The sequence below is a fragment of the Coptis chinensis genome, chromosome 3 (assembly GCF_015680905.1).
Source record: "Coptis chinensis isolate HL-2020 chromosome 3, ASM1568090v1, whole genome shotgun sequence".
In the NCBI taxonomy this organism is placed as follows: domain Eukaryota; kingdom Viridiplantae; phylum Streptophyta; class Magnoliopsida; order Ranunculales; family Ranunculaceae; genus Coptis; species Coptis chinensis.
The window spans coordinates 31,479,164-31,505,953 of record NC_141458.1 but is presented as its reverse complement, the minus strand read 5'-3'; the positions used below and the strand labels follow the sequence as shown (position 1 = coordinate 31,505,953).

The 26,790-nt window shown below is 35.1% G+C and overlaps 2 protein-coding genes and 2 long non-coding RNA genes across 4 annotated transcripts; 3 read left to right on the top strand and 1 right to left on the bottom strand.

Moving 5' to 3' along the window:
• The first annotated feature begins 11,986 nt into the window (after positions 1 to 11,986).
• LOC147509174 (uncharacterized) lies at positions 11,987 to 13,064 on the top strand. Its single transcript, XR_015218410.1, has 2 exons — positions 11,987 to 12,366; positions 12,825 to 13,064. It is a non-coding gene; the product is annotated as an uncharacterized LOC147509174 (long non-coding RNA).
• A 537-nt stretch (positions 13,065 to 13,601) lies between these two features.
• On the bottom strand, positions 13,602 to 18,589 carry LOC147509173 (putative clathrin assembly protein At5g57200). Its single transcript, XM_086601481.1, has 15 exons — positions 18,319 to 18,589; positions 18,151 to 18,220; positions 17,785 to 17,882; positions 17,123 to 17,261; positions 16,882 to 17,009; positions 16,686 to 16,778; positions 16,480 to 16,530; positions 15,803 to 15,868; positions 15,655 to 15,720; positions 15,471 to 15,551; positions 15,297 to 15,377; positions 14,995 to 15,165; positions 14,844 to 14,919; positions 14,388 to 14,503; positions 13,602 to 14,197 (listed from the first exon to the last, which is right to left on the bottom strand). The coding sequence occupies exons 1-15, from the start codon at positions 18,406 to 18,408 to the stop codon at positions 13,802 to 13,804; spliced, it is 1,722 nt and encodes a 573-aa protein (XP_086457607.1). The 5' UTR covers positions 18,409 to 18,589; the 3' UTR covers positions 13,602 to 13,801.
• Positions 18,590 to 18,955: 366 nt separating this feature from the next.
• On the top strand, positions 18,956 to 23,793 carry LOC147509172 (ATP-dependent RNA helicase). Its single transcript, XM_086601482.1, has 2 exons — positions 18,956 to 19,269; positions 23,554 to 23,793. Exon 1 carries the CDS (start codon positions 18,999 to 19,001, stop codon positions 19,260 to 19,262), a length of 264 nt encoding a protein of 87 aa, XP_086457608.1. The 5' UTR covers positions 18,956 to 18,998; the 3' UTR covers positions 19,263 to 19,269; positions 23,554 to 23,793.
• Positions 23,794 to 24,098: 305 nt separating this feature from the next.
• Positions 24,099 to 25,886, top strand: LOC147509171 (uncharacterized). The gene is made up of 2 exons (XR_015218411.1): positions 24,099 to 24,312; positions 24,698 to 25,886. It is a non-coding gene; the product is annotated as an uncharacterized LOC147509171 (long non-coding RNA).
• The last annotated feature ends 904 nt before the right edge of the window (positions 25,887 to 26,790 follow it).

Below are 26,790 nucleotides of genomic sequence, written 5' to 3'. Positions count from 1 at the left end.
TTGAGTCTCTGATAGAAAGCAAAGTGTAGCTATGATTGCTATGTATAAGGCTGAAACTTGCTCTTGAAGATATACAATACGTTTATTAATTGATTTTTGGCCAGATTGAAATGTTAGCTGGAGCAACGATTTAATATATGAGAGATATATTACTGGACAAAGGTAGAACTAGTACACTTGTTAAAGATAAATCAGAGGACATCTAAAAGTCTCAGACTTGATGATCAATGTCTAACATATAAAAAGGGGAAAAAAGATCAACACTCACAAATTCGTTACTATAAAGAATAACTCATCAACTTTACAAGAACGAAAGAATAATGGCCTTCTAGATCAAGTTATGATTACCATGTCCGTGTGGCATTGAAATCTATGTGAGACCTGAAAATGGATCACCAAAGGGGTTGGTGGATCTAAGGCTGAAAGTTTCGGGATTTTAAGTATTTCCGACCCTCCCAAAACCGATATATATTGGAAAAGTTGAAAAATCATTTCGATATATCGTTTTTGCCTATTTTGGTGATAATATTTAAAAAAATCGAAAAATCAGGATATATCAAAAATATCGCCGATATATAACGATATATATCGGGATATATCGGTCAATAATCAACAAAATCGGTCAAAAGTCAAACTGTCCAACCAAGTCAAACGATATATATTGAATATATCAGAATATGTCAGAATATATCGCAGATATATATCTTTATATCGGTTTTACTGATATATATCGGTTTAAAATTAATTTAATTTTTGGAGCCGATATTTCGAATGTTTCGAAGTCGGTAGGCTGAAAAAACGATAAATATCGACGAAAAATCAATTTTTTGACTGATATTTTCGGCCCTGGGTGGATCCCATATACGCGACTGAGGATATTGGTTTAGATACTGCTGTTATTGAGGCTATTGTGGTAGGTATTGTTGAGGTCCCATCATCATTTGTTGTTGTTGTTGTTGTTGTTGTTGAGACATTAAAGCCATATGCAAGCTAGGGGGAGGAGCTATGTTGTTTGACATGGAAAATGGATCATGTGGATCAAAGGGATTTTGATTACTCATCCTACTCCATATCCCAAATTCTGTTGTTGTTGCCTCCTGGATACTTCGTCTTCGTATAAGCTATTGTTGGAGAATATATGAGATATTCTCTTTGATTTCATTGGTTGTTCTTTCCGTATTTATAACATATGACATTCTAGTATTTAGGAAACTTTGTAATCTTCTGCATGGTATAAAAATTTTATCAGCCTTTAATTCAACTGCTAAGATGAGATATGGCTTTGTATATATATATATATATAGGGGTAGGTTCTGTATGCAATACTTTTTGTATAACGTTTTATATAGTACCCCCACCGGACCTTTCAAGATGTTTTAAGGGCTAATTTTTTGTGGATAAGATGTTATCACCATGGATATGACCTCTACAAAAAAAATCAGGTCCTTTGATTCTATGTTTTCCCAAAAAGAGTTATAAAATCGAAATTTCTATACCGTTAAAAAAAATTCGTAGGTTGAGAGCAATTTTTCTCATGGTTAGGATTTTCAAATAAACTAAATTTTTGTGGAGATGATCTCCATGGTGTGAAGATCATATCTACAATGAATCAAAGCTTAATTCATATTTTCAAGGGGTATTATATAAAATGTTGTATAAAAAGTGTTGTAAACGGAACCTTTTTTTTTTTAAGAAGCTAGAGGTTAGGCAAACCCCAACCTGTATTAATTATAATCTCAAGTACATTTTACATTGTGTATCCTCCATTACAATATTAGATAGAGTACAGTTTAAAGGAGGAAGAAAATAGAAAACAAAATCCTTATGGGACTTACATAACTTAGAGAGTAATAAACTACCCTATGTTAGCTTCTCTATACACATGCTTAAAGTCAACCAGCTCAAAATGTTGTTTCAAGAGATCAATAGAAGCAACTATGTTGAGGCAATATCAGGGAGGTTCCTCTAAACCAGTAATTGCTCTTACAACACACTTAGAGTCAGAACATATAGTGATACGTTTAGCTCCAATACTGATAGCACCCTTCATACCCGCTTCAACGGCCAATAATTCTTGTGTCATGACCGATCTCTTAGTTGTAAACGAAACCTATATATATATATATGGAGGGATAGAGCCACATTCGCACATTATAGCCAATTGTAAATGAATCCAAGCAAAATCATAGACTTAAAAGTTGAATTAAGTGTTGATTTTTTGTAGATATGATCTCCCCACCATGGAGAACACACTCACAAAAATTCAGCTCATTCAAAGAAGTCTAACATTAGAACATGCTCACAAAAATTTTAGACCGTTAGATGAAAAGTTCAAAAATAAACACAAATGAACACTAATTTTTACATGGTTAGACATATCCAAATATTATGATTTTTTGTGAGAATGATCTTCATGGTAGGGAGATCATCTCCACAAAAAACTACGCCTTAATTCATTTGTATGTCGAAAATGTGGCTATAATGTGCGCATCTCTCTATATATATATATATATAATGTTTATGATATCCACAAAAAATTGGGTTCTCTCTCTCTATATAATGTATGATATCCACAAAAAATTGGGTTTCAATTCATTTTCTAGGTAAAATTTTACTTACGTACTTATTTTAACTTATTTTAATTTAAAATAAGTATTAAAATAAATATGTACTTTTAAGATCTGGACTGTATATATATATGCAAGATCGAATGTCGAAATCAATCACCACTTGGTAGTGCCCCATTGTGGTACTCTGTTTTTGGTAGCGGAGATATTGAGTTGTGGTACTTTGATTTTTTGTGGATGGATCGGAGTGTTCTTCCACGTGGTATTTTGTTGACTTGCAAAATCTATAACGGATACAAGACAAAATCATCAATGTTAGTTGATTAGTAGTGCTCTCAATGTCGCATGTTCGTCTGGTCAATGCCTCTATGTTGGAGAAGACTAACTAGAGATTGATTTTTGTTTCGTCTCTGACGACTGGGTGCTTTCTTATGGGCTTCTACGGCTCTGTTTGAGATCTATTTGTTGCAGTATAAGACTGTACTTAACATGTCCTTATTTCTTGGCCTATCGTGGTGATCTGTAAACATTATTGGTCTAGTCTTTTTTGAAGATTCTACAAAAAAATTTTGAAGCTGCATTTTTTGGCTACCCGTGTTAATCAGGTAGCAGTATTAGTGGTTGTAGTTTTTTCAACCAATCTTTCTCGTAGCGAAGCTTTTTTTTTTTTTTTTTTTTTTTTTTTTTTTTGGTCCTATTTGAAACCTGTCTACAGATTTTGAAGCTGTTTGGAGTTAATTTATTTTTGGTGTTTGTTTGGTGCTGTTGTTCTAATCAGCCAAGTTTTTTCAGAAATTTTTGGGCTACCGTGGTGATCGGGTAGCATTATTGGTGTCTTATTTTAGACTCTCTGTATACATTGGGATTGACTCCATTTTTTGGTGGGTGTTAGCTTGCTTGTGTTTTTTCAGTGAGATCTACTTGAGTTTGCTATTGCTACGAGATGACTAGCTAATCCATATGCTCCCAAAGACGTTATTTGTCATCAGCTCAATTCTCGGCTTGATCAGCTTATCTCTCTTGTTCAGAGTTCGTACTTGTAAAATTTTGGTACACCTGTTGCTATGTTTGCCTCACATACGTATATTGATACACCTACTTGGGTCATTGATATAGGGGCCAATGATCATATGACGGGTGAGTCAAATTTATTTACATCAACTGTATCCATATATTCATGATCATCGATATGTACATCTTGCTGATGGATCCTCTATTCTTAGTAAAGGAGAGATTCCCCTTTCATAATCTATTACATTGTAGTCTGTCTTACATGTGCCTGATCTTGCTCTAAATTTATTATCGGTTAGTCGATTAGTAAAAAAAATTAATTGTGCAGTAATTTTTCTTTCTAATCGTTGTCTTATAAAAGATTGTAGTACGGGGATGATTCTTGGCAAGGGATTTGAGTGTGATAGACGGTACTATTTTGGGGATCCACCACCTACCCCACCTACACCTTTTACTATCTTGCAAGCATGTGTATGTATTGCCTGAACAAGGTTCTCATGTTTTCTCTTTACAAAATGTGAGTTTGTGGCATGCATGTGTAGCTAGGACACATTAACTTTCAGTATTTGCGTTTGATGTTTCCTGATCTGATGAAAGCTTGCAAATCTCATAATTTTCACTGTCATAAATGTGCATTGTCTAAGCATACTCGTTCCAATTATATTTTCCGCATGCATCGCTCACCATGTGCATTTGATCTTATCTATTCTGATGTGTGGAGACTGTCTCCAGTGAACTCTTGGTCAGGGCATCGATATTATGTTACTTTTATTGATGATCATAGTAGATGTGATTGGGTTTATCTACTCAAGAATAAATCTGAGGTGCTTACCTCTTTCACCCAATTTCTTCAGAGGATTAAGACTCAGTACAATGTTGTGGTTAGAGGTGTCACACCCCAAATTTTTAGAAAATTTAAAATAGGGAATTATCCAAGATATAATTATCTCAATCATCACCCTATTCAATTATTTGAAAACCCAGGATGAAATGAAACCCTAAAAACCCATTCTCTTACACAACAATAAAAATCTGAGATCAAATTTAAAACCAAAAGGAACAATCCTTCAATCACATTATTAAACTAAAAAGAAACTAACCAACTCTATTACATCTGTCTCAAAACAAAATCGTGCACTTCAGAAAAACTTAAACCAGAAGACTCCAAGAGCGAATCCAAATCAAGTGTCGTTATCCACTGCATTATACCATCTATGTTTCCAAGAACACACCCACGTTGCAAAACAAAGCAAACATGGGTCAGCAAATTGAATTTGCTGGTATGAGTAAGAATAAATATAAAATAGCAATACGTTCATATCTTTCGAATAAAGAAAATATACTATTTCAATCATTTTAACTTGAAAGACAAGTTAGTCCTGTTTTCTCAAAACGGCATGTAGTTTCTTTCCAAGTAAGATTTAAATCTCAATATACAATTCCAAGAATCTCATATAACAATACTCATCATTCCCATTTTCTCACAACATAAATACCACTTACATTCCACTTATTAAATGCACATATGATAACCTAATTAAATATGAGTTTGATACACCTTACCTTTAAGCCAACACGTCGTCTTTGGGTAAGATATTTACTTCCCTACATAAAAGATTAATAGATCCTACCCTCCTGCAGAACAGAGTTAGACATTACAATAAAATGATTTATCTCAGCCAATCAAATTTCCATTCATAATCAAATCTCATTTAAGACATTTAAGTCTAATTGATACAACTTGGTTCGTCCAGCATATTCGGGGAATACCACTTATCATAATACATATATCAATGGTAGTCATAAATTTCAAGCATTCACATGACATCATTACGTCATAAATTTTCTACGTGCATAACCATAGATCTCAGACTATCACAAGTCATTAATATTTTCGTAATAACATATCAAGTTATAGTCATTTTGCAATCACATAAAAGATCACAAGCATTCACTAATATTATTCACGGTCACACTTCACATCCATAACATCACACAAATTCACATACTTTTAGTTCATTCAATTCCACAGTGTATCTTGTTTATTAATCACTTATTTACTAACCTCACATTTAGTTCCTACTCCACGATTTGCATTTCACACATTTGTCAAATCACACATACCCGTATGCCTCTCTCACACCGAGTACCACTACAAGACATATGTCCCAAGCAGGGATATCATCACCTCCAGGAACATATTTACATCTTGCAAACTTGTAACTTGTGAGTCACAGCCATCTCTGGGCTTTCCATGCATGCGCATAATCACAATCTCTTATGGGCATTCAATATCTCAGGTCATTCATGACACATTCAATGAATATATTGGGTCATTTCTGCCACATTTAAAGAATACCCATCATACACTAACAGGTCATTCATGTCAACATTCAATGAATATCTTAGGTCATTCCCGCCACATTCAAGAAATACCCATCATAACATTAACAGGTCATTCATGACACATTCAATGAATACCTTGGGTCATTCCCGCCACATTCAAGGAATACCCATCATAACACTAACATGTCATTCATGGCACATTCAATGAATATCTTCCTATCACATGACATCTCAAGTTATAATATATCATTACCAAATCCTGAGGCGTGGAAAGTTCTAAAGGTGTGGTCGACTCGTTGAAAATATTATTCTCAGCTTACTTATTATTATATTAGCATTAATCATGCACAACTATTGATTACACGTGCAAAAAGTTATTTTCACACATTTAAATATCATTGAACGTAATACGAATGGTCATCAATCAAATACAATTCAAACAACCACAATCACGTACACAATTAATTACTAACATTATACACATATAGTTATCACAAAAACTAAATTATAATATATATAATATAGTGGCTACACCTGCACATAAGACTGCCTACGTATCCAATCTTTCAAGATTGGAATCAAGCCTTATGTAGCTCTTAACCAATAAATATCAACATCATTATATTGTATCTTTAAGGAAAACAACAATTTAGACTATATAGAATCACATACAATAAGTTTCAAATACTCCCACAATCATATACGTAAAGTTTCATACCCAGAGATACACTATGAACCTTTAAATCCAAAAACTCACAAATGGATATTTCTTTACTTTTGATTCTAAAAAAAACGATCTTATAAACCATGTCGGTTCCAAATAAAATCACAATCTAAAAGTAGGCTACAAACACTATATAAAACACCCAAGAAAAGTTTAAGAGACTCTTAGTTCATTACTAGACATATTTCCCAAAATAGGTTAATGCACATAAAGGATATGATAACACGATAGGTTTTCTAGCCAACTTGTCAATGCTATAGTTTTTCCTACATTCATCCAAATGACATGTAACTTAATTATTTAGAAACTAGGGTATGTAGACCTACCTTTTCATGTAGAACTCGAAGTCCCAACCTTAGCCCATCTAGAAGAAAACTTAGGTCGAAAACAGTAAAAATCCTAATTTCAGCAAACTAGATTTCTGACGGACTATTTTCCGAATAGTACTACTCTTTCCATAGGTATCCAAATGCATCGAGGCTTTTTGAGTTGAAAAGATAACACACAAAAATTAATTTATTATGTTTTACAAAAATACTCAATCTCATTCTAAATATGAGAAAACTAGGTTCGAACACAGTACGCAGAAACTGAATTCTGACGCACTATTTTCTGCCAGTCAAACTTTCAGACGTCATAATTAATTCCACGGCCGTTGGAATGGAATGAGGCCAATTGGAATAGAAATCAGACTTCCAGATCTTACTTTCTTATGTTTTCATAAAAATCTAGTTCAAACTCTAACTAAATTAAAACTGGACTTGAACACAGTGCACAGAAACTGATTTCTGACACACTGTTTTCTATCAACCAAACTTCCAGACATCATATTTAACTCCACAGACCTCGGAATGTGACAAGGCCAGTTGGTTTGGAAATAAGACTCAGAAAACTCATGTTTTCATGTTTTGGAAAGAGTTTGAATATGATCCTAACTATATGAAAACTCGATTCCAAAACAGACACAGATCCTGGTTTCTGCAGTCAGAAAATTCTGACGTGCTAACTTCCGAAGAGTGTAACTCTTTCTACATAAACTGAAATGCTATGAGGCTTTTTGAGTTTGAAAGAGGACAGCTGAAACTTACTTAAAATGATTTAATCAAAACATATATCAATTTCTAAAGACACTGAAAATCGTCTCCAAATCAGACAAAATTCCTAACTTAAAATAAGAACAAAACAACACCAATATTGGAACAAAGTGTATGCCCATTTGAGTACTTATCAAATTTAATAGAAGGGTTCGTGTTCATGTAGTATCCTTATACACCAAGAATATAGTTCAAAACTAATAGATAGGCTATGCTCACACGGCACATTAAAGTCAAACTTATAACCTTGCAAAATTATTATTTGGGGATAAATACAAAGGGTGTTGTACCTCCTGTTATTCAAAACCCATTTCTGCCATGCATGGAAATAATATATCATGACTTATTTTAATATAATAACCAAATCCACACATTCCTGTTTAATTGAAGTTAACAATTCTTAGCTGCAAATTAGATATATAACAAAAAGGAAGTTAGAAAATCCACCACCATAAACTAGAATGTGAAATTTGCTAACAGGAAACTAACATGGAAAATACCCATCAAAACATGTATATCAACAAGGGAATCTTGGCGTCTGTACTTATCTCATGCATCAAAATCAAACAATACCCTTTAGTTAAAATAGTAATCTATAAGGTTTTTAACGTAGCTTTAGATAACCTTTTAAACAATCCAAAGGTTCTAATAAACCATTCAAAGCAATCAACATCTTGCAGACTACCAAAGACCACTTAACAATCCGTGAAAAATCTTTATTAAGCAACTGTGAACCTTGAGACAGAAGGACAGTATGTCAATTTGTTAACCTTGCTAAGTAACATATAATATACAATATATGAATTCGATAAAATTAATTAATACATTTTTAAATCTCCAAATCCATTAAATAAAATGCATAACTACTACAAATTATGTGATAATCAAACAATAAAATTTCAAAAGAAATAAGCAAGTTTAGACTATTCACCGGAATTAATCGAAAAGCGAAAACATTTGTTTACGTAACAAACTCGAAATCAGGCGAACTCGAAAACTGGCGTTAAGATAGCCTTTCTCCTTCGAAACTTTCTCTTTACCACTCTCAAGGCAGTAACACTCTATCTCTCTCTTTTCACTCTTTACATCTCTCTTTTTTTTTTTTTTTTGAAACCCCTGAAAATATCCAAGAAGGAGCAAAAGATGGTTCGGTTGTAACTAAACCCCTTTTCTCTCTCTTCTTTTATCTTTATCTTCTTTTCTTATTATTATTACTTAACTTAATATATATTGAATTAAAAAGGGGAATAAAAAAATAGGGGTGTTATAAGAGGCATTCGTTCTGACAATGCTAAGGAATATTTATCAGATACTTTTGTGTCTCAACTGAATCACCTGGGCATTATTCAATAACTTTCTAATACTTACACACCTTAGCAGAATGGAGTTGCTGAACAAAAAAAATAGAGCCTCATGGCCATTGTTTGTTGCCTTTTTTCTGGTATGATGAATGTCCCCAAATCTTATTGGCATATGGTTGTTCTCATTGTTGCATAACTTCTCAACCGCACTCAAAGTCATGTCTTACATGATAAATCCCCTCTCCATGTTCTTCATCCTAATAGAGTTTTATTCTCTGTTATACCCAGAGTATTTGGATGTGTGTGTTATGTGCAAAAATGGAGCCTACTCGTACAAAGTTAGATGATAAAACTATTAAATGTATATTTCTGGGGTATGTTAATTTTTCAAAAGGTTATCGGTGTTATGATCCTTTAGCACGTAAGTTATATCTGTTAGGAATGTACAACTTAAATGTACTTACTTTTACCAATCACCAAACAGTACAAACCTTTTGTCTTGTAAGTGTCTTGTACTTATTTGTTAAATCCAAGCCTAGTGTAGAAACACTATGTCTTTCAGACAGATTTTCCCCCTCACGGTGCTTGAAGGTTGATGGAAAACTGTCTCCCAAGATAGAATGGATTTCCTTATGTAGAAAACTAGCACTTCAATTCTACAGAATCAGCGAACACAACATAATATTTGACTAAGAACAGAGAGAGAAGAGAAAGATCAGAAAATGTGTGATTTGGTGTGTCTTTCTCTCCAAATTCGTCCATTATTTATAGGTGAGTAGTGCCTTTTCGAAACAGCACGGTGACTCTTTGAAAAAGTTAGGCATCTCTTTGAAAAGTCACATGTTTCGAAATGACACACCATTTTGGCATAAAAGCACTGTTTCAAACCAGCGCCTATTTCAAAAGGTTGCAACCTTTTCAGCATAATGCACTGTTTCAAACCAGCGCACCCTTTCAAAAATGTTTTTCTCTCTTTACATATTGTTTCAAGTGAAACCTACTTCATCTCAAGTGGGGTAACTTGGGAGACAAATTACTCATTCATATCTCAATGGATTTGTGCAAATCCATTTTTCTAATAATATCATACTACGGATGTTACATTTCTAGAGGATACACCTTTCTTAGGACGTAATCCCTTTTTTTCAGGGACCGCTTATACCGACTCCTTTACCTGGAAAGGACAACTAACTCTGCCTCCGTTCAGCCTTTACTTGTGTTTGATACTGGTCCTCATCCATTTGAAGAGCATCTATAGGCTCCACCACCACCGTTTATGCCAAACATGGTCTTCTGCTATGGGTTTATCTCCTTTGCATAATTCCGATATTGCTATTGAGCCGACTTCTACATATGATTCACCTATTGCATCACTGGTACCACCACCACCACCTCGTCAGTCTTCATTCATGGGACAAACATCCACCTAATCGTCTCATTACTATACTACTGGTTGTACTCACCATCCTATTAGCAAGTTTTTGTGTCTTATCAGGGACTTTCTGATTCTTATCGAGCTTTCTTGGCTGCAACATCCTCTATTCCTATTCCTAGATCTATTTTTGAAGCTTTGCGTGATCCCCAGTGGGTTGCTGCAATACAATGTGAAATGGAAGCACTGGAACGAAATCACACATGGGATATGGCCGTGGTTTCCCTACCACTTGGTGAGAAAACAGTTCAATGTAAATAGGTATTTTCTATTAAGTATTTTAATTTGCAGATGGTACTGTGGATCGTTACAAGGCACGGTTGGTTGCAAAAGGCCCGGGGTTTACTCATATTCCTGGTAAGGATTTCGGTGATACATTTGCTCCAGTGGTTAAACTTTCCTTTGTGCAACTTTCGATCTCTTTGGCATCATCTCATTCTTGGCATCCGTATTAGTTGGATGTCAAGAATGTTTTTCTCTATGGTAATCTTATTGAGACTATTTATATGGATCCTCACCCGGTTTTCACGGTGAAGGGGAATATGTTGGGAAAGTGTGTTGCCTTTGGAAATCTCTATATGGGTTGAAACAGTCTCCACGTGTTTGGTTTTCCCGTTTCAGCCAGGTGGTATTGTCCCTTGGGTTCAGACGCTGCAAATCTGATCATACTTGTTTTGTTCGAAAGAACAAGTTTGGACCACCGTGTCCTACTTCTTGTACGTGTATGTTGATGACATTATTGTTACACGCGACGACATTCCTGGTATTAAATATTGAGGTAAAAGCTGTATAAGATAGTTGGTAAAAGCTGCTCGTTCAGGCTGCAACATGTAGATAAAATTAGAGATTCCAATATAAGAGGAAAATCCAGTAAGGGACTACGTCAATGATATCAAGTTTTTGGTCCACGCCATTGGTGTTTCGTACTTGGCTCTGAAGGGGGGAAAAATTACAATGAGGGTATATGATTGATCTAGCGCAGGGAATAGAGGGTTTGATAATTGCAAGAGAACGGTGTGCCTAGCTAACGCAACTCTATCTAAAGAGTTGATGTACGGATATCCTAATGCAGCTTCATTCAAAGTGTTGATGAACGTATATCCTAATGAATTTACATCCAATGTGCTTATGGACTCATATTGTTTTCAAGCCTTCAAGGTCGAGTGGAAGAGGCAAAGAGAGTTTTATTTTTTAATTTTTTTCAAATGCTTGTTTGGGATCACCAAATGCCTGGCACTTCTAGCTATGAAATTTTTAATTCACGGCTACAGCAGGGCTGGGAGGACCGATGAGGGTGTCCAACTCTTAAGTAGATACGCTCCAAGGGATTGACCACCCGACACTTCTACAAAGTCGTGAATGGATTCCGTGTGAAAAGATTAAAAGCATGCATGATTGCATGTACGGATGTATTTTTTTTCGTTTGCTAGTTAGTTTCCACTTGAATATTTTAAATAGGCTGTTGTAATGAATCCAAAGCTATTTAAAAGTTATGGCTTCAGTTATTCTCTAAAGTCAAGTGTGCCACATTTCCCGTAGTGGCTGGACTTAAAACAGATCGGACAAATCCTGAAGTCTGGTACACGTTTGAACTCATGCGTCTCAAGATCGAAGTCCTCCGCATCCTCCAAAGTCTGACTTAAGTCCCTAGAAATTCTGCTATTAATAGTTGTTGAGGAACTGAGTGGTGAGAAGAAAACTGAGGAGTGCTTAGACTTTTCAATTACGAATATCAAATATTTCGCCATGAAGTTTCCTTCACATGTGACAGATTTTCGACAGGGTTTCTTCAACCGATCTTTCTGCAGGTTGTTTTGTGTCTTCTTACTTTTTATACTCTTGAGCTCAATACTAGCAGATGCTGCTTTCGATAGGCCAGGTGGACCAATTTGTAATGCCCTTTTATTTCCATCCTCTTACCTCTTAAATTTATTTTAATTGTCAATTTATATTTCGAGATTGATTGCACATAAGTAATCAGATATGTCTTTTCAGCGGAGACAATAACTTTGTTAGATTGAAACATATGTAACATGTCTTTCAGTAATTATCATACACGCATTACTAATCAAGAAAAACTATATGTGATACCTGCCTCGAAAGGGTCAGAAAAGTGGTTAGTTTTTGTACAGCAGATATAGAAATCCATATGCTTTCATTAGAAGCTCGGGCTTATACTTGGCAATGATGAGCCAGAGATGTCAATGTCCAATCTTGCCCACAATTCTTTGCATTATATATTGTTTATTTCCTAGTACTATACGTACAGATTACTACAACTGGCTGTGTCTGAGCATTCACTTGTACAAGCACATCAAAATTGTACCTTACTTTGTATATAATTTGCAGGGTGTCGATTTCGTCCGCCTAGATGTCGCTGAACAGTAGAGAGTAGAGACTTCAAGTCGACCTTGATGTTGGAGTTTTCTTTTGCAGTGCCAAAGTAGACTGCCTTGTGTTATTTAACAATCCAGCTTTTGCTTCAGTTTTGTGGACTCATATGTTTTACTTTGAAATAATGGAAGTACAATTCTTCCTTCTGTTTGTAATCCTGTCAGTTCTGATGGTCTTATAACTGAATTATTTCTACGTGGATGTATGTTTCCATATATGCTTTCTGCCCACAATCTCTGGGTGATTAAACTGACAGAGTGACAGCTGATGTATAGGGATTCTGGGGCATTATCAACCTTGTTCATGTGATGAATTCATTAATAAGATTGGCAAGGAATAAGAGTAAGACCTTGATAGCATAACAGTCACCATCTTGAAATTATGATCTGGAAAGCTTGGCATTCTCACTCCAGGCTTATTTAGTATATTCAGAAGAGGTAATTTTCAAAGAGAGAAATGTGTCCTATACGCTATACGGCTATACCTGAGTAAATTAGGCAGGGGAACATCTACCAAAATTTCCGTAAATAAATGTTTTCTCATCGTTCTGTTTGCTTGGACGTGATATGTTGCTTGATTTTGTTTGTGATCTAAATAGTAACTCTGAGTCTCTGATAGAAAGCAAAATGTAGCTAAGATCGCTATGTATAAGGCTGAAACTTGCTCTTGAAGCTATACGGTACCTTTATTAATTGATTTTTGGCCAGACTGAAATGTTAGTTGGAGCAACGGTTTAATATATGAGAGATATATTACTGGACAAAGGTAGAACTAGTACACTTGTTAAAGATAACTCAGAGGACATCTACAAGTCCTCAGACTTAATGATCAATGTCTGACATATAAAAAGGGTAAAAAAGAACTACACTCACAAATTCGTTACAATAAAGATAACTCATCAGCCTTTACAAGAACGAAAGAATAGTGGCCTTCTAGATCAAATTATGATTACCATGTCCCTGTGGCATTGAGCTCTGTGTGAGACCTGAAAATGGATCACCAAAGGGGTTGGCGGATCCCGTCTGCGGCTGAGGATATTGGTTTAGATACTGCTGTTGTTGAGGATATTGTGGTGGGTATTGTTGAGGTCCCATCATCATCTGTTGTTGTTGTTGCAGTAACATTTGTTGTTGATGTTGTTGAGCCATTAAAGCCATCTGCACGTTAGGGGGAGGAGCTATGTTGTTTGACATGGAAAATGGATCATGTGGATCAAAGGGATTTTGATTACTCATCCCAACTCCATATCCCAAATTCTGTTGTTGTTGCCTCCTGGATACATCGTCTTCATATAAGCTATCAAGCAAGAGTCTGTCAAATCCACCAGCCTGTAACAGAGAAAAGAGAATGAAGTGGTCAGACACTGCAGTAACCCATATTGCAATAACACGTTAATGTGGACACGAGAGTTTTGCAAGGATTAAGATATATGCATTAGAAAAAAGTTGTCGTTTTTAAGCAACCTATCTACAAAGGGCTAATGAAAATGAAAGCTAAGATGAAAGTGGGGTTATAGACCAGTTTGCTTTCAGTAACGTGAGTGGTGTTGCTACTCGGATGGGTAACCAGAGCAAGCTCCCATCCGGAGGAATTAGTATCGCCAAAGTTTGGTAGTCCATGATTCACACCATCTCCTGCAAATATTTTGAGATAAAACGTTTAGACATCAAGTAAGAAACAACTTCTAAATAGAACACATGACAACAGACAACCAGACACATCTTTCATGTGGAAAACGTTGAGGAGTTAAACTGGGACAATGTGTTTTATGTGGAAAGAAATGTGCATAGGATAGACCATGACGACTTTGAAAACTGCAAGGTACACATTCTCAGCATAGCAAGATACTTATTTATATGGAGTTTTATATTATTTCTAAGCCCCAAATTAGCCTTGTTGCCAGATCTTATCTATTCAAAAAAAGAAAGATTATGTTCCTCATTAAGGAACCAAAGTTCGAACGCCATAACCTACCTGGTGGAACTATCGCAAGAGCCAGTGCATTACTTTCCTCAAGTTCAGCAGCTGCAGGATTTATTTCATTCAGACCCTGCAGAAGATGTACACAATTGTCACATTTAATAGGAGTTTCCACAACCTACTATTGCAAACAAATAGAACTTACTAGCAAATCTCCTGTGTCTTCAGTAGGTGCAGGATGGGATTCCTCCTCAACCTTAGGTGGAGGTTCTTCTGTGTCTAGCATTGGAGGTATTTCCTCTTCTACAGGTTTCTCACTTTCTAGAGGTGAAGGATGTTCTTGATTTTGTTGGACTTCTTCTCTCTCCCTATATTCCTGGTTAGAAATATTGATATCAATAAAAAGTTAGCAACATCGTTGCAAATTTACTTCTCTCATACTCCCTAAAATGCGATACTCTGGATCAAACTAACAGAACAGAAAACAGAATAGTTGAATTTACTTACAAGTCTCTTATTAGATACAGAACCTACACGGGGTGCTTCTCTTATATATTCTTCCATCGTTGCAAGACATGATGGAGGCGGCTGTAGAGAAGGAACACTTGTGTGGGAGATATATATAAAACAACAAAAGATTGATTATGAGCATCAGCCAATATATGTTCAAGTAAAACTAACCTGTCTTAGAGTTGGAAATTGGAAGTTCCTAGCAAGCTCCAAACCTTTGGAAAACTCATAGAATTCCGCAAGATTTTCAGCCTGTTAAAGAAAAATGATTTCTCAGAAAAGTTCTCAATAAACCTGATCTTGCGTGCCATTATCAGAATTATAAGTGGTACAAGTTTAAACCAAGGGTCAAAACCTGCTGGCCAGCTCTTTTATAAATGTTGAGCGCTTTAATTGCATCATGTCTTGTCATTTCAAAGTACTGAAACAAACAAAGATTCTAGTAATTATTGGTTATCTCGAACTATAAATAAGAATTTGAGCATGTTAAAGTATGAGCTTACCATGTCCATGAGATTTATGATTCCATCATTGATAGCACAATATATTTTAAAGCTTTCTTTCAATACCTGCAACCAATTTGTGAAGCTTCTTAGGTTACATGTTTATAATTAGATATGACAGCATGTGTTATCTTAAGTTTGGCACCAGAGTTACCAAACAACACCATGAACAGTTCCTTCTGTAGTCACTCTTAAAGATCAGACAAAAAACTTCGAAGAGCAAAAGAAGATTTATCTCCATAATGCTTTATCAATGGAAATCCTTCTGAAATAAGACCTAACTCTTTTGTACTTCTTATGACTCTTGGATACGGCTAAACACAAGCATATTTAAGAGAGATCAGAGTGGTATATGACCAATCAACACAAAGAAACTAAACTGGACCCTTTTATCTGAGAACCTCTCTCAAGTGACATTGCTGGTAAACAAACTATGGGTTTAGAAAAGTAAACTTAATTTGACGCCTGAATAAATCAATTTTCCTGCCTCTGACAATTTGACATTTGAAATTACAGTACACTGAACACAGAAAATATGTAAAAAGAAACAGAAAATGGAAGAGTTCGTTTATACTAAAATTTCCTAATCAAAACTATATTTTTTTGATAGAAAAGAGATAATTCTTCTTTCAGCATCAAATATAATGGTGAATAAGACATAATCAGAAGGTACATACTAGGGCCAATGCATACTGTATAAGATAGTTGGTGAAAGCTGCTCCCTCGGGCTGCAAAAATGTAGACAAAATTAGAGATCCCAATATAAGAGGAAAATTCAGTAAGGGACTACGTCAATGATATCCAGTTTTTTCGTCCAAGTCATTGATGTTTAGTTCTTGGCTCTTAAGGGGAAAAAATTTACAATGAGCGTTTAGCAAGATACCTGGCAACCGATGAGGCGATATAGTAATTGTTGTAGTGCAGGCAAGTGCTCCAACAATTCTTCCCTACCCAACACCCTTGTCCTACTGTGACCCTGCAGCATAATGAAAAGTTAAAAGGAAGTAGAAATTGTAGAACCATGATACATAGACCACTCTGGTCATGCTTCTTTGAAGCATAGCACACTGCAGACACACCTTGGCCTGTCGATTTGAAGGTTTGGTCCACTTCTCTGCCTCTATATCATAGTGTAATATTCTAAAACACTCGAGACGTTCCTCTAGAAAGAGAGCATATGTCCGGACCCATGCAGAGCAATCCCAAGCTTCATGGATACAAATGCAATCCATCAAATAGTAAGCATAAACATTTCTAAAAGGCCCAGCAGCTCAGCGCCAAACTTTAGTTTGCCATGTAATTTGACAAGGATGAACTTACAAAGAGGGCTTGAATCATCCTTAAAATTGGAGATTTGGAGAATATGACCTCTCTGCGAGTAGTTCAGCAACTCTTCTCTAAAGGTTGGATCCCCCTCTCTCAGTGCCCTATGAATAACTATCAAAGTCTTCAATGCCACCTATAGAAATGTTACCCATAATCAAAATCGGGCATATGATTGGATGTCCCATTTTTTTTATGAGAGTCAAAACTCAAGAATGAAAATAATCAAAAACACTGAAGGAACAATATAATGGCTTCCCAGCCAACCCCATGCCGGCCATTAGCATAGTAGATGCTATGACAACAGTAAACATCAGGACTAACAGTATAATACAATTTTCAGACTGTTGATTCTCACACATCAACGAGACAACGAGTTCATTTCCTATCAAATCATGGACACCTCTACAGGAATTTGCATGACTCTTCAATTCCTTGTATTTTAACCGACTCCGGTGTCTTTAAGCTAAACTCCTTAGCCATTCTAGGATATGGACCTATATGGAATTACTTGACATGAGGTACTATTGTCCATGATTTAACTTGTACAAACCGGCAAAACACAGTATCATAATTTGGTTTGTCAGAATGACTTGTGGACAACAAAAAATAAATAAAGATAAGAACACATAGAAGAATATGGAGGTAAGAGATATTACAATCCAGTTCCGCGTCTTGGTCAATCTTCTTGCAAGTGCATGGATGCAATAAGCCACATCTGCACGTGGGCGCATTGCAGAGGTTGCAGCGAAGATTTCTGGAAGTGCAACAATTGAATCAGAATTGTAACAATCCAACAATGTACTACAAACAAGTAGCAATGTATATGAGAATCAAATGAAAACTCCATTTAGAAATGCAGATTCAGTCCTTTCTAAAATGTATCCACCATATGATCACCATCACGTATTACTAGAGGTTTCAAAATGTGAAAATAAATGCTGACACTTAAATTCGACGAAAATTCAACAAACACCTTATAAAATCCAGTACCAGGAAAAAAGAAACATGGTATTGTAGCTTACTTCTAACATGTCTTTCCTTTGGCGGGCACTCGACATGATTTGTGGCCTTGACTATTGCTATATCCAAATCCTTCAACCAAGAACGGATTCATAAGGTCCAACAAAGAACATAAAAATGCGTTATAACTCAATGGTGTTAAGAATTTGCATGTGAACATAAATCATTACCTTGAACTCACTATTGACCTTAGCAAGGCCAACCATGGTGGAATCCTTGAGAGCTCCATAAGCTTTTCTTAAGCTTTGAAGAGTTCCCATTAATGGATTCCACAAAGATATAATTAATAATGGTACAACAAAATTATAAGAATTCAAAGAAAAGGATGTTCTTGTTGTTTATAGCAAACCGTTCACTTTTTTTTTTTTTTTTTTTTTTTTTTTAAGAAAAAAAGTTACTTAATCAAACAACAACCTCTCTCTTTTCTCTCTCTCAATTCTCTCCAAAATGTTCGCAAAGAAGAACAGACCCCATCCCCACGAGGGCATTTTGGTCGTTTAGTCATTGTCAGGTAGTTAGTTAGTTAACTAATCATTCGAGAATAGAAAAAGTTGTTTCTGTTGGTGACTCAAGTACTATAATGTCCTTGTGATTGCGTTGGTATTTTTGGAAGGGCATTTCAAGTCATGATAACGATTCATGAACTGTAACTGTTATGTCTCTGCCGAATTTATTATCAATACAAAAACTGATGAATCATCTTGGAAGCGGGACATGTAAAAACAAAAACAGCTAGCGCGCACGTGTAGCAAATATATATCGAAACATATCGTCGGCATAACACATATATATCGATAAAAAAAAACAGCAGTTGTAAAACTAGGGTTTCGAATTTCTCTGTCAAAAAAAAATGGCGATGAGAAAGTTGTACAGTGAAATCAAAGGACTGAAAGTGAGGGAATTACCTTCATATCTGAAACCGAGATTAACAATTGAGAAAGTGAAAGAAGCAATTAACAAAGGGATGGATAATTATCATAAGAAATATATTCTGACCAGTTCACCTGATCCTATTTACCATGTTTGTTTTGGTGGGATGATTTTCTCTTACTTGGTTGCTCTTCCTGAAGAACGTCGTCATCTTGCTCATGCCCAAGAACATGCTGCTCATTAATTGTCAGGTATATCATATCATCCTTTTAATTATGATTAGATTCATTGATTTGCTTTAATTGAATTTATTGGTTAATATTTGGGTATTTTTGTTTGTTAATTGAATGTGGGTAGTTTTTGGATCTGAATATAGAGGAAGTATGTTGAATAATGAATATAAAATGAGTATTTTACAATGCTTGATTATTCCTTCTTTAGCATGTTAAAGAACACGCCGGTCATTATATCAGGTAGCGTTAAATTAGATTGATTGATTTGACTGGTTGATTTTGGGTTTTTATGTCCAATCTTAATGCTTATGGGATATGTAGTTATTTTGGAATGTTGGTTTACTATGAGCATTTTTTATTTGATCAGGAAAAGTTATATTTCATTCCCTAATTCCTTTTTACAATCACACGGAATCACCAGTGTTAGTATGATGCTAATAGTTACGCTCCATATAAACCAACAAACGAAAAATGCAAAGATTTCGAGACTATATTATCCCCATTCACAATAAAATCTTGAAATCTCAACTCCCTAAAGTGAACATCGCTCCTCGACCAATTATACGAAGTCTCTTTAACTTCAATTAAGATCTTTCACAATTCTTTCTCCTTGCTTTTAAAATTTCCGATTTCGCTCCAACCAAAGAACCCACACTATTGTGTTTGGAAGATGCTCTGCAATCCACTTATCTTTTGGGTGTAAGAAACTCTATGACTCCCTATGAGTTTATAATGCTATTACTGAATTTGGATTGTTTTGGATTTGAAGGTAGATAAAGTAGAATGATTGAAATGGGGTAGTTAAAGAGGGGTTTAGTTAATGTAACTATGTAAGTGTCAGTATAGTTTTGATACAGGGTGAGGGATCTAGAATGTGTGTGATGAGACTAAAAACAGGATATGAAATTGATAAATTGAATTGTGGTGTTTGGGAATAACTTAAAATTTGTGTTTTAGGCATTGAAAATGGGTTATAAGGTTAGATTTTGATGTCATATTAGCCTATTTATAGCTATGTTATATGGACACACCATATTTTGAAAATAATTTGTGTCTGGTGCGTATCCACGTGTCCGTGTTAGACACATTGTATATCTTGTGTATGTGGAGGGTAGAATATATGTCTAGGCTTGAGGACTGAGGAGAGACTTGGTACATGGGGAGGGATCTAGAATGTTTTGATGAAACTGCCGATGGGAAAGAAAAAGGGGATATGAATTTGAGAACTTGGAATTTAGGTCTTTGAGATTAACTTGAGTGAAGTTACTTCAGTGGTGGATCTCAGTTGATTATGCTTAGTTTTAAACTGGTGTTCGGACTTAGGACTTAGTTGGGTCATGTGAGGGGTAAATGTTAGAATGTTCTTGAATTTGAGATTATAAGTTAAAGAAGAAGTTTCAGTGTTTGGACTTGGGACTTAGTTGGGTCATGTTGTGTATGTGAAGGGTATATTGCTTTTGATGCTTATAGGATGTCTAATTTTTATTTTATCCCTTTGGATAGTGGGTTTTCTTTGTGCATTTTGTTATTGTTAATTTACTGAGTGATTGAAGGCTGATGTACTGTTTTGGACTCCGTGTTAATACATCAACTATATTTGCTAAATTCAGGATTCTTTTGGGTCTGAGTTTAGAGAAAGTACTTGGAATGAAACTGAGTATTTCTAAAGAGGGTTTACTTCATGTACTTGTGATGAAACTAAAAATGGGGGTATGGAATTGAGCACTTGAATTATGGTGTTTGGAAATAATTTGACTCAACTAATTTATATGGTTAGTTTGTCCCAAGCAAGTTTGTCTTTAGTTTAACTTCAAGCCTGATTGTTGGGCCTCAACTTTGGGCTATAATATTTCTTGAAGTCCTCTTGGCCTATTTTTATCCTGATTTTCAGACTGCGGACTTAGGTTGGGCCTGGTTGTCTCCAAAATACTGAACTTATATATGAATTTTAAATTAAAGATTGAAGAAGAGGATATAAGGCACTATTAGTCCAGAAAATGACAAAAGGTTACCTTTGAAGTGAGTTTTAATAGCTTGATTTAATTGATTCAGTTTGTCCAGCGTATATATTGGTTATCTTAAAGTACAAAGAAACGGGCCTGGGTTGGATTCCGTGTTTGCTATCCCGCAATAAGGTTATCATAGATGACTTTGTACACCTGTGGAAATCAGATTTGGATTTTCAGTTGTTTCACTATGTTTGCAAAAAAATTTAAAAGCATTGTCATTCTCGACCTTTCAGTAAGGTTGAGTCAAAATCCAAGACTTATCAGATTAATGAACAATATAAAGAAGAAGTTCCAATTGTGGATAACTTTAGAGCTCCAAACATTTGAGGAATGCTGTAAGATTCAAGTTACTGTCTGTCATTGGTGTTGGATAAACTTTGGTGGCTTCTACCCCTGTGCATTTTTGTTGTTCTTGTAGAGTGGATTGAATGAAAACTAAAATGTCGTTTTCGTTATTAAAGCTATTGTATTTTCTCTGAATTTTGGTTATTTTTGTTGACTGGTCTTTGTTCTGGGTATAGGAGTACTTAGCCCTATTGGTCAACCCATATTAATACGTTAGTACTATGGGTAAAATGGTTAGTTATTATCACTTTCTTAGTGTTGAAAAGATGATCCAATCAGACCAAGAGAACCCTCATCTAAATTCAGAAAGAGAGCTTATATCATCTTCCGTACTACCACAGTACCTTCTAGTTACAAATTTCTTTTAACTCATCCCACACTTTCGACCAAATGAATATGAATTCCTTGGTTGATATGTCGTTGCTCCCAAGGACAAAGCTGTACTGATACTCTGATAGTTACACTCTAATGCTTATAGTATTTGTTGATTGTCAACTTTTAATCACAAGCATATTGTCATGTGGATCCCGTGTGAAGTTGTCGTTTCGTTATGTGCGTCCTGTTTATCTTTGTACAACATTTTTGGAAACTGAAATGTTATTTCTATGCCTTTGAAAGAACAGTATGCTCATGCTTCTACCGCCACTATGTTCTGATGCTGGCATATAATATTCATTTAGATAGAACTTGTTTTCTCTTTCTTGAAGTGAAAGGGTTTTAGAAATGGGCATCTTGCTTGTATAATTATAGATAAAAAGAATGTTACTTACTATGTTGTTTTAAAGAGTATTTTAACATTGAAGTGCAGATGGTGGCTAGTTCAGAAAAAGTCACAAAAAGGTAGTCCAAAACATTTCGCAGACCTAATTTGGTATGCACAAATGAATATGAAAAACGAACAGATACATGCTAATATCATTGGATGATTAACAAGACGGCTCAGGAAGATAAAGTGAAAATATGAGGGAATAGCCCCACAAAATAAAACAGAGAGATTAACAAAAGTAGGGAGGAAATACTTAGCTAATTTTGTTGTTATCAGTGCGAAGAATATGCTTTGGGATTTGATTTTTGGTTTGTTCTCCTTATGGTTGGATGGAGTATCATTATTGTAGTATGCCTTTTGTAATTGGGAGTTTAGAGTGACTTTCTCTGTCAGTCTAGATCTATAATTAATAAAATTATTGCTTTACTGGTACAATATAATTTCACGGACGTGCTGAAATGATTTGGAACAGATGCATTTTTAAATGATTGAGGAATAAATAAAATATAACTTACAGGTTTATACTTTTGGTGGTTATGTTTAGGTTTTGGTTATTTTCTTGATTTTTCTTTGCTTAGCTGTTGGAGTAATTGGTTCTTATGTCCTACTGGTCAACTGATTTGGATAAGGTTGTAGTGTAGTACTTCTGATAGATTATTTTTTTAATTCGGTAACTATGAAATATATTGATATCTAACCAAAACAGTTTATGATATGCTAGTAGCGACACTTGATATAGAGTACCTACAGAAACAAATCAGGTGTATCCTGAATATGAGATAAAATAGGATTTAGTTATTTCAGATGCTTAGCTGATTAAAGAAGAAGTTCTTTAGCATTGAGCAGTCGTTAGATTTCAAAGGCTCTTGAAAGGGCACATAAACTGAAAATAGTCAGGATAGTGTTTTAGGTAAGATATAAATGTGATTCGAGATAAGATTTGAATTACGAAAGAAGATCCTAGTTGATCTCTATGAGGGTTTGTAAGGCATGATGGATAAAACAGGTGATTGTTTGATTGACCCCTAGTGTTTATTCTTCAGTTTTTCCATGATAATAGATGCTGCAAGTAATCTATATTTGGTATCAACATACTTTTTAGATCTTTTCTGTTGAATTATATTTGTTCTTTTTTAGGTCTGTTTTTTAAATAAATTCTACTCCTTTTGTTGCGTAATGCAGGACCGGTGGTTGTCTCCATTGGCGATTTAGTCAAGAAAGACCGTATGCCTGTGATTTCCTTTTCTTGTTCCCCGGATCTTGTAACAAACAAGATACTTTTTTCAGTTCTGATGTGGGAAAATTTCATGTAATAATTCATTCGCTATGAAACTGTCACCCATCTATGCTTTTGGAACCCCAGTAAAGATTGAATGCTTGTGATGTTATAATAAAGTACTCCATTGCTGTCGGATTGTCAAATTTCACAAGTTTTTGGTTGAAAACTTGAAATAATCCTAAAGCAAAAAGTATTTTGATAACGAGGATTTGTTTTTTCCTTTATTATTTAAGTTTTTTAGTGTTCCGCCCCCATCAACTTTTCCAATTAGAATTCCGTCCCCAGTTTCACAGCATGATAAGTCAGCGTGCTCATTGACTAACCTAAAATGACCAAACTATACTCTCATGTTCCCACCCTATTGCCACGTGTCATCACCTTGTCAAGCCACGACTCACCAAATCAACGGTCTAGAACATTTCATGCGGAACGCGTCTCATCAGTAAGAGCACATTTGCTTGACTGTAAAATATCACGCAAAGATCACCACATTTTTAGCTATCCTCTTCACTGTCAACTCAAACATGGTTTTATCTCACAAATCCAACTTTTTTTGGTTTAGAAAAAAAGGGAAGAAGATACCTTGGAGCTAAAATAGCTTGCTAGAATGTTGTTTACTTACGCGAGATCCAACTTATATGAGATCCAACTTTGAGTTCAAGGTAAGTCACTTAAATTTCAAACCTTTAATAAGTTTTAATATGTTTTTAGGTGGTTTCAACTTTCAAGTAGGTTAATTAAGTAACAAATATAAAACATTTATAAAAATGTTATGTTTTCGTCTGAAGAAATATTACATAAACTTCTTTAAGTAGCAACAATTTGGAAATCGCAAAAAATCAAGTGGGTTTCATTTTGTATCTTCAAATTCTCTTGTCTGAGTACATTACATAGTTGACTCTACATACTTAGTTACATTTTAAGTTTTGGTGATTGTAAACATGATTCATAATTGTATTGTAGGCTAAATATAGAGCAGTATTCCTAAATATGTTGCATTTTGTTTGTTTTGTTTTTACTCATAATAATCGTATGTATCAAATACAGATGGAAAATGACTATTTGGCTAAGAGAAATTTGATGCTGCATTATCATGGGGCATTTGAAGAGACACATGATGGTTCACAATATGCCAATGATAATTATAGGAGTGGTGGTATGGAGAAGATGAAGAATGTGGACGGGGATAGGATAAATTATGTGGACTTAGTATATGATCTAAAAGAGAACTATTTGTTTGATATTAGTGGAGTGTTTGAAGTATTGTATCTTTTTAATGGTGAGAAGGTGTATGTTAAGAATGACAATAATTTGATGCAAATGTAGGCTAACATGGATAAAGATATAAGTGGGTGGAGTCATGTATTTGTTGAATTCGAAGGAGAACTTATTAAGTTGGTGGAAACTATAGTTGTACCAACCAACTCCACAGGTTACAACTCCAAAGCTTAAGAAGAATGTGAAGAAGAAGACTACAAGGAGAAGAAGTATCAAGTATAATAATTCAATCGTCAAAGATACTGATGATTTTTATACAAAAAAATGTCTTGGTACATTAGTTGATTCTGAGGAAAAGGAAGACTGGAATGATGATTTACCACCAATAACACCTATCAATTCAGCACTAGCTGATATTTCAAATCCACCACCAATAATAGCACCTATCACTTCAACAACCAATGCATCTCCTTTACACATTTCAGCTTCCACATAACCAAACCATGAGTCCTCCACCAACACATTTTTCACCTCCACCGCCACCACTAAGACCTATAGATGAGATTGAGGATGATGAGGGGTATATAATTGTAGAAAGAGTGGACTTTGTTGACTTTATTGCAATGACATACAATATATATGGAAGGTGGAGATGATGTAAGTGAGCAGTTTGTAAACAAACCTACAGTTTGGGAGGTAGGAATGGAGTGGCCAAACATTGATGTTTTGATAGAAAATATAATTGATTTCTGTATAGCAAATAGGTTTTCTGGTGACTTGATCGATCAAGAATGACCTGAGAAGAATTAGGGTCAAATGTTTGGGGGAAGACAAAAAGAAAGTACAATGTCCATGGGTAACTTATTTCAGGAGACAAGATGATGGATTCACAATGAGACTGAATACACTAAATGCAGTACATACTTGTCAGGTTGATTGTAATATGTTCATTAGAATGGCCAATGCAAATTGGGTTGTTAGAAAAATTCAAAATCAAATGAAGGTTAGTTTATTATAAGTGTTTGGAGTTCATTTTAATTAGTACTAATATAGTAATTTTTCTATTGTTTTGTCCAAGTTTCATTTCAAAACCATGAGTCATGTTTTCATAAAGGGAGAAGTCGTGAGGGTTTTTCATGTCAACATAAGTTATTGGACAGTTTGGAATGCAAGATTCAAGTGTTTGCAGCAGATTTATAGGGATTATAAGGAAAACTACAACATGGTACTAGTGCTATGTGACATGGTAATACTTTTTATAACTGTTTTAATAATTTACATATCTTTTTGTGAGATTTTAATTGTCAAATTAATTGCATGTTTGTTGTTTGGTTGTAGATTCATGAGAGTAATGGTCTTTCTACCATTGCAAAGTTCTCAAGAGATGTTGACACACTTCAATTTGAAGAAGTGTACGTGTATTGCATTTTATGCTTGTATTGAAGGTTTTACAATTGGGTTGGATGGTTGTTTCCTTAAAGGGAAATATGGAGGTCAGGTGCTTAGCATAGTTGTTTTAGATGGAAATAATGGTATATTTTCATTAGCTATATACATTTGTAGATCTGAGTGTAAGCAGTTTTGGAGTGAATTTTTGAGTATCATGGCTGAAAAGCTAGAACTACACCCTTGCCCTATTACCTTTATTTTAGACAGGCAAAATGGTTTAATTCAAGCTGTTAAGGATGTATTCTCTAGAGCACAACATAGGTTGTGTTTCAGGCACATGTATAAGAACTTTAAAAAGCTGAAAACTTTGAGAGATGTAAGTGGTTGCAAAAGGAGGAATATGAAACATGAGCTAAGTCTCACTTTCCTAAGGAACTCAAAGCTGAACATGTATGCAGTAATTTCTTAGAGTCTTTCAATAGTTGGATTTTAGATCTCTTCCACCTTCCTATGGGTTAGGGGTATTTGAAGGC

What these genes read in the sequence shown, in the direction of transcription:
- LOC147509173 (XM_086601481.1), bottom strand. Translation starts at nt 18,408, where the DNA reads ATGGGAACTCTTCAAAGCTTAAGAAAAGCTTATGGAGCTCTCAAGGAT. An exon ending in CCAAGACGCGGAACTGGATT is followed by an intron (nt 17,262 to 17,784) that starts GTAATATCTCTT and finishes ACATTTCTATAG; the next exon opens with GTGGCATTGAAGACTTTGAT. An exon ending in CTGTATCTAATAAGAGACTT is followed by an intron (nt 15,166 to 15,296) that starts GTAAGTAAATTC and finishes ATTTCTAACCAG; the next exon opens with GAATATAGGGAGAGAGAAGA.
- LOC147509172 (XM_086601482.1), top strand. Translation starts at nt 18,999, where the DNA reads ATGGCGATGAGAAAGTTGTACAGTGAAATCAAAGGACTGAAAGTGAGG.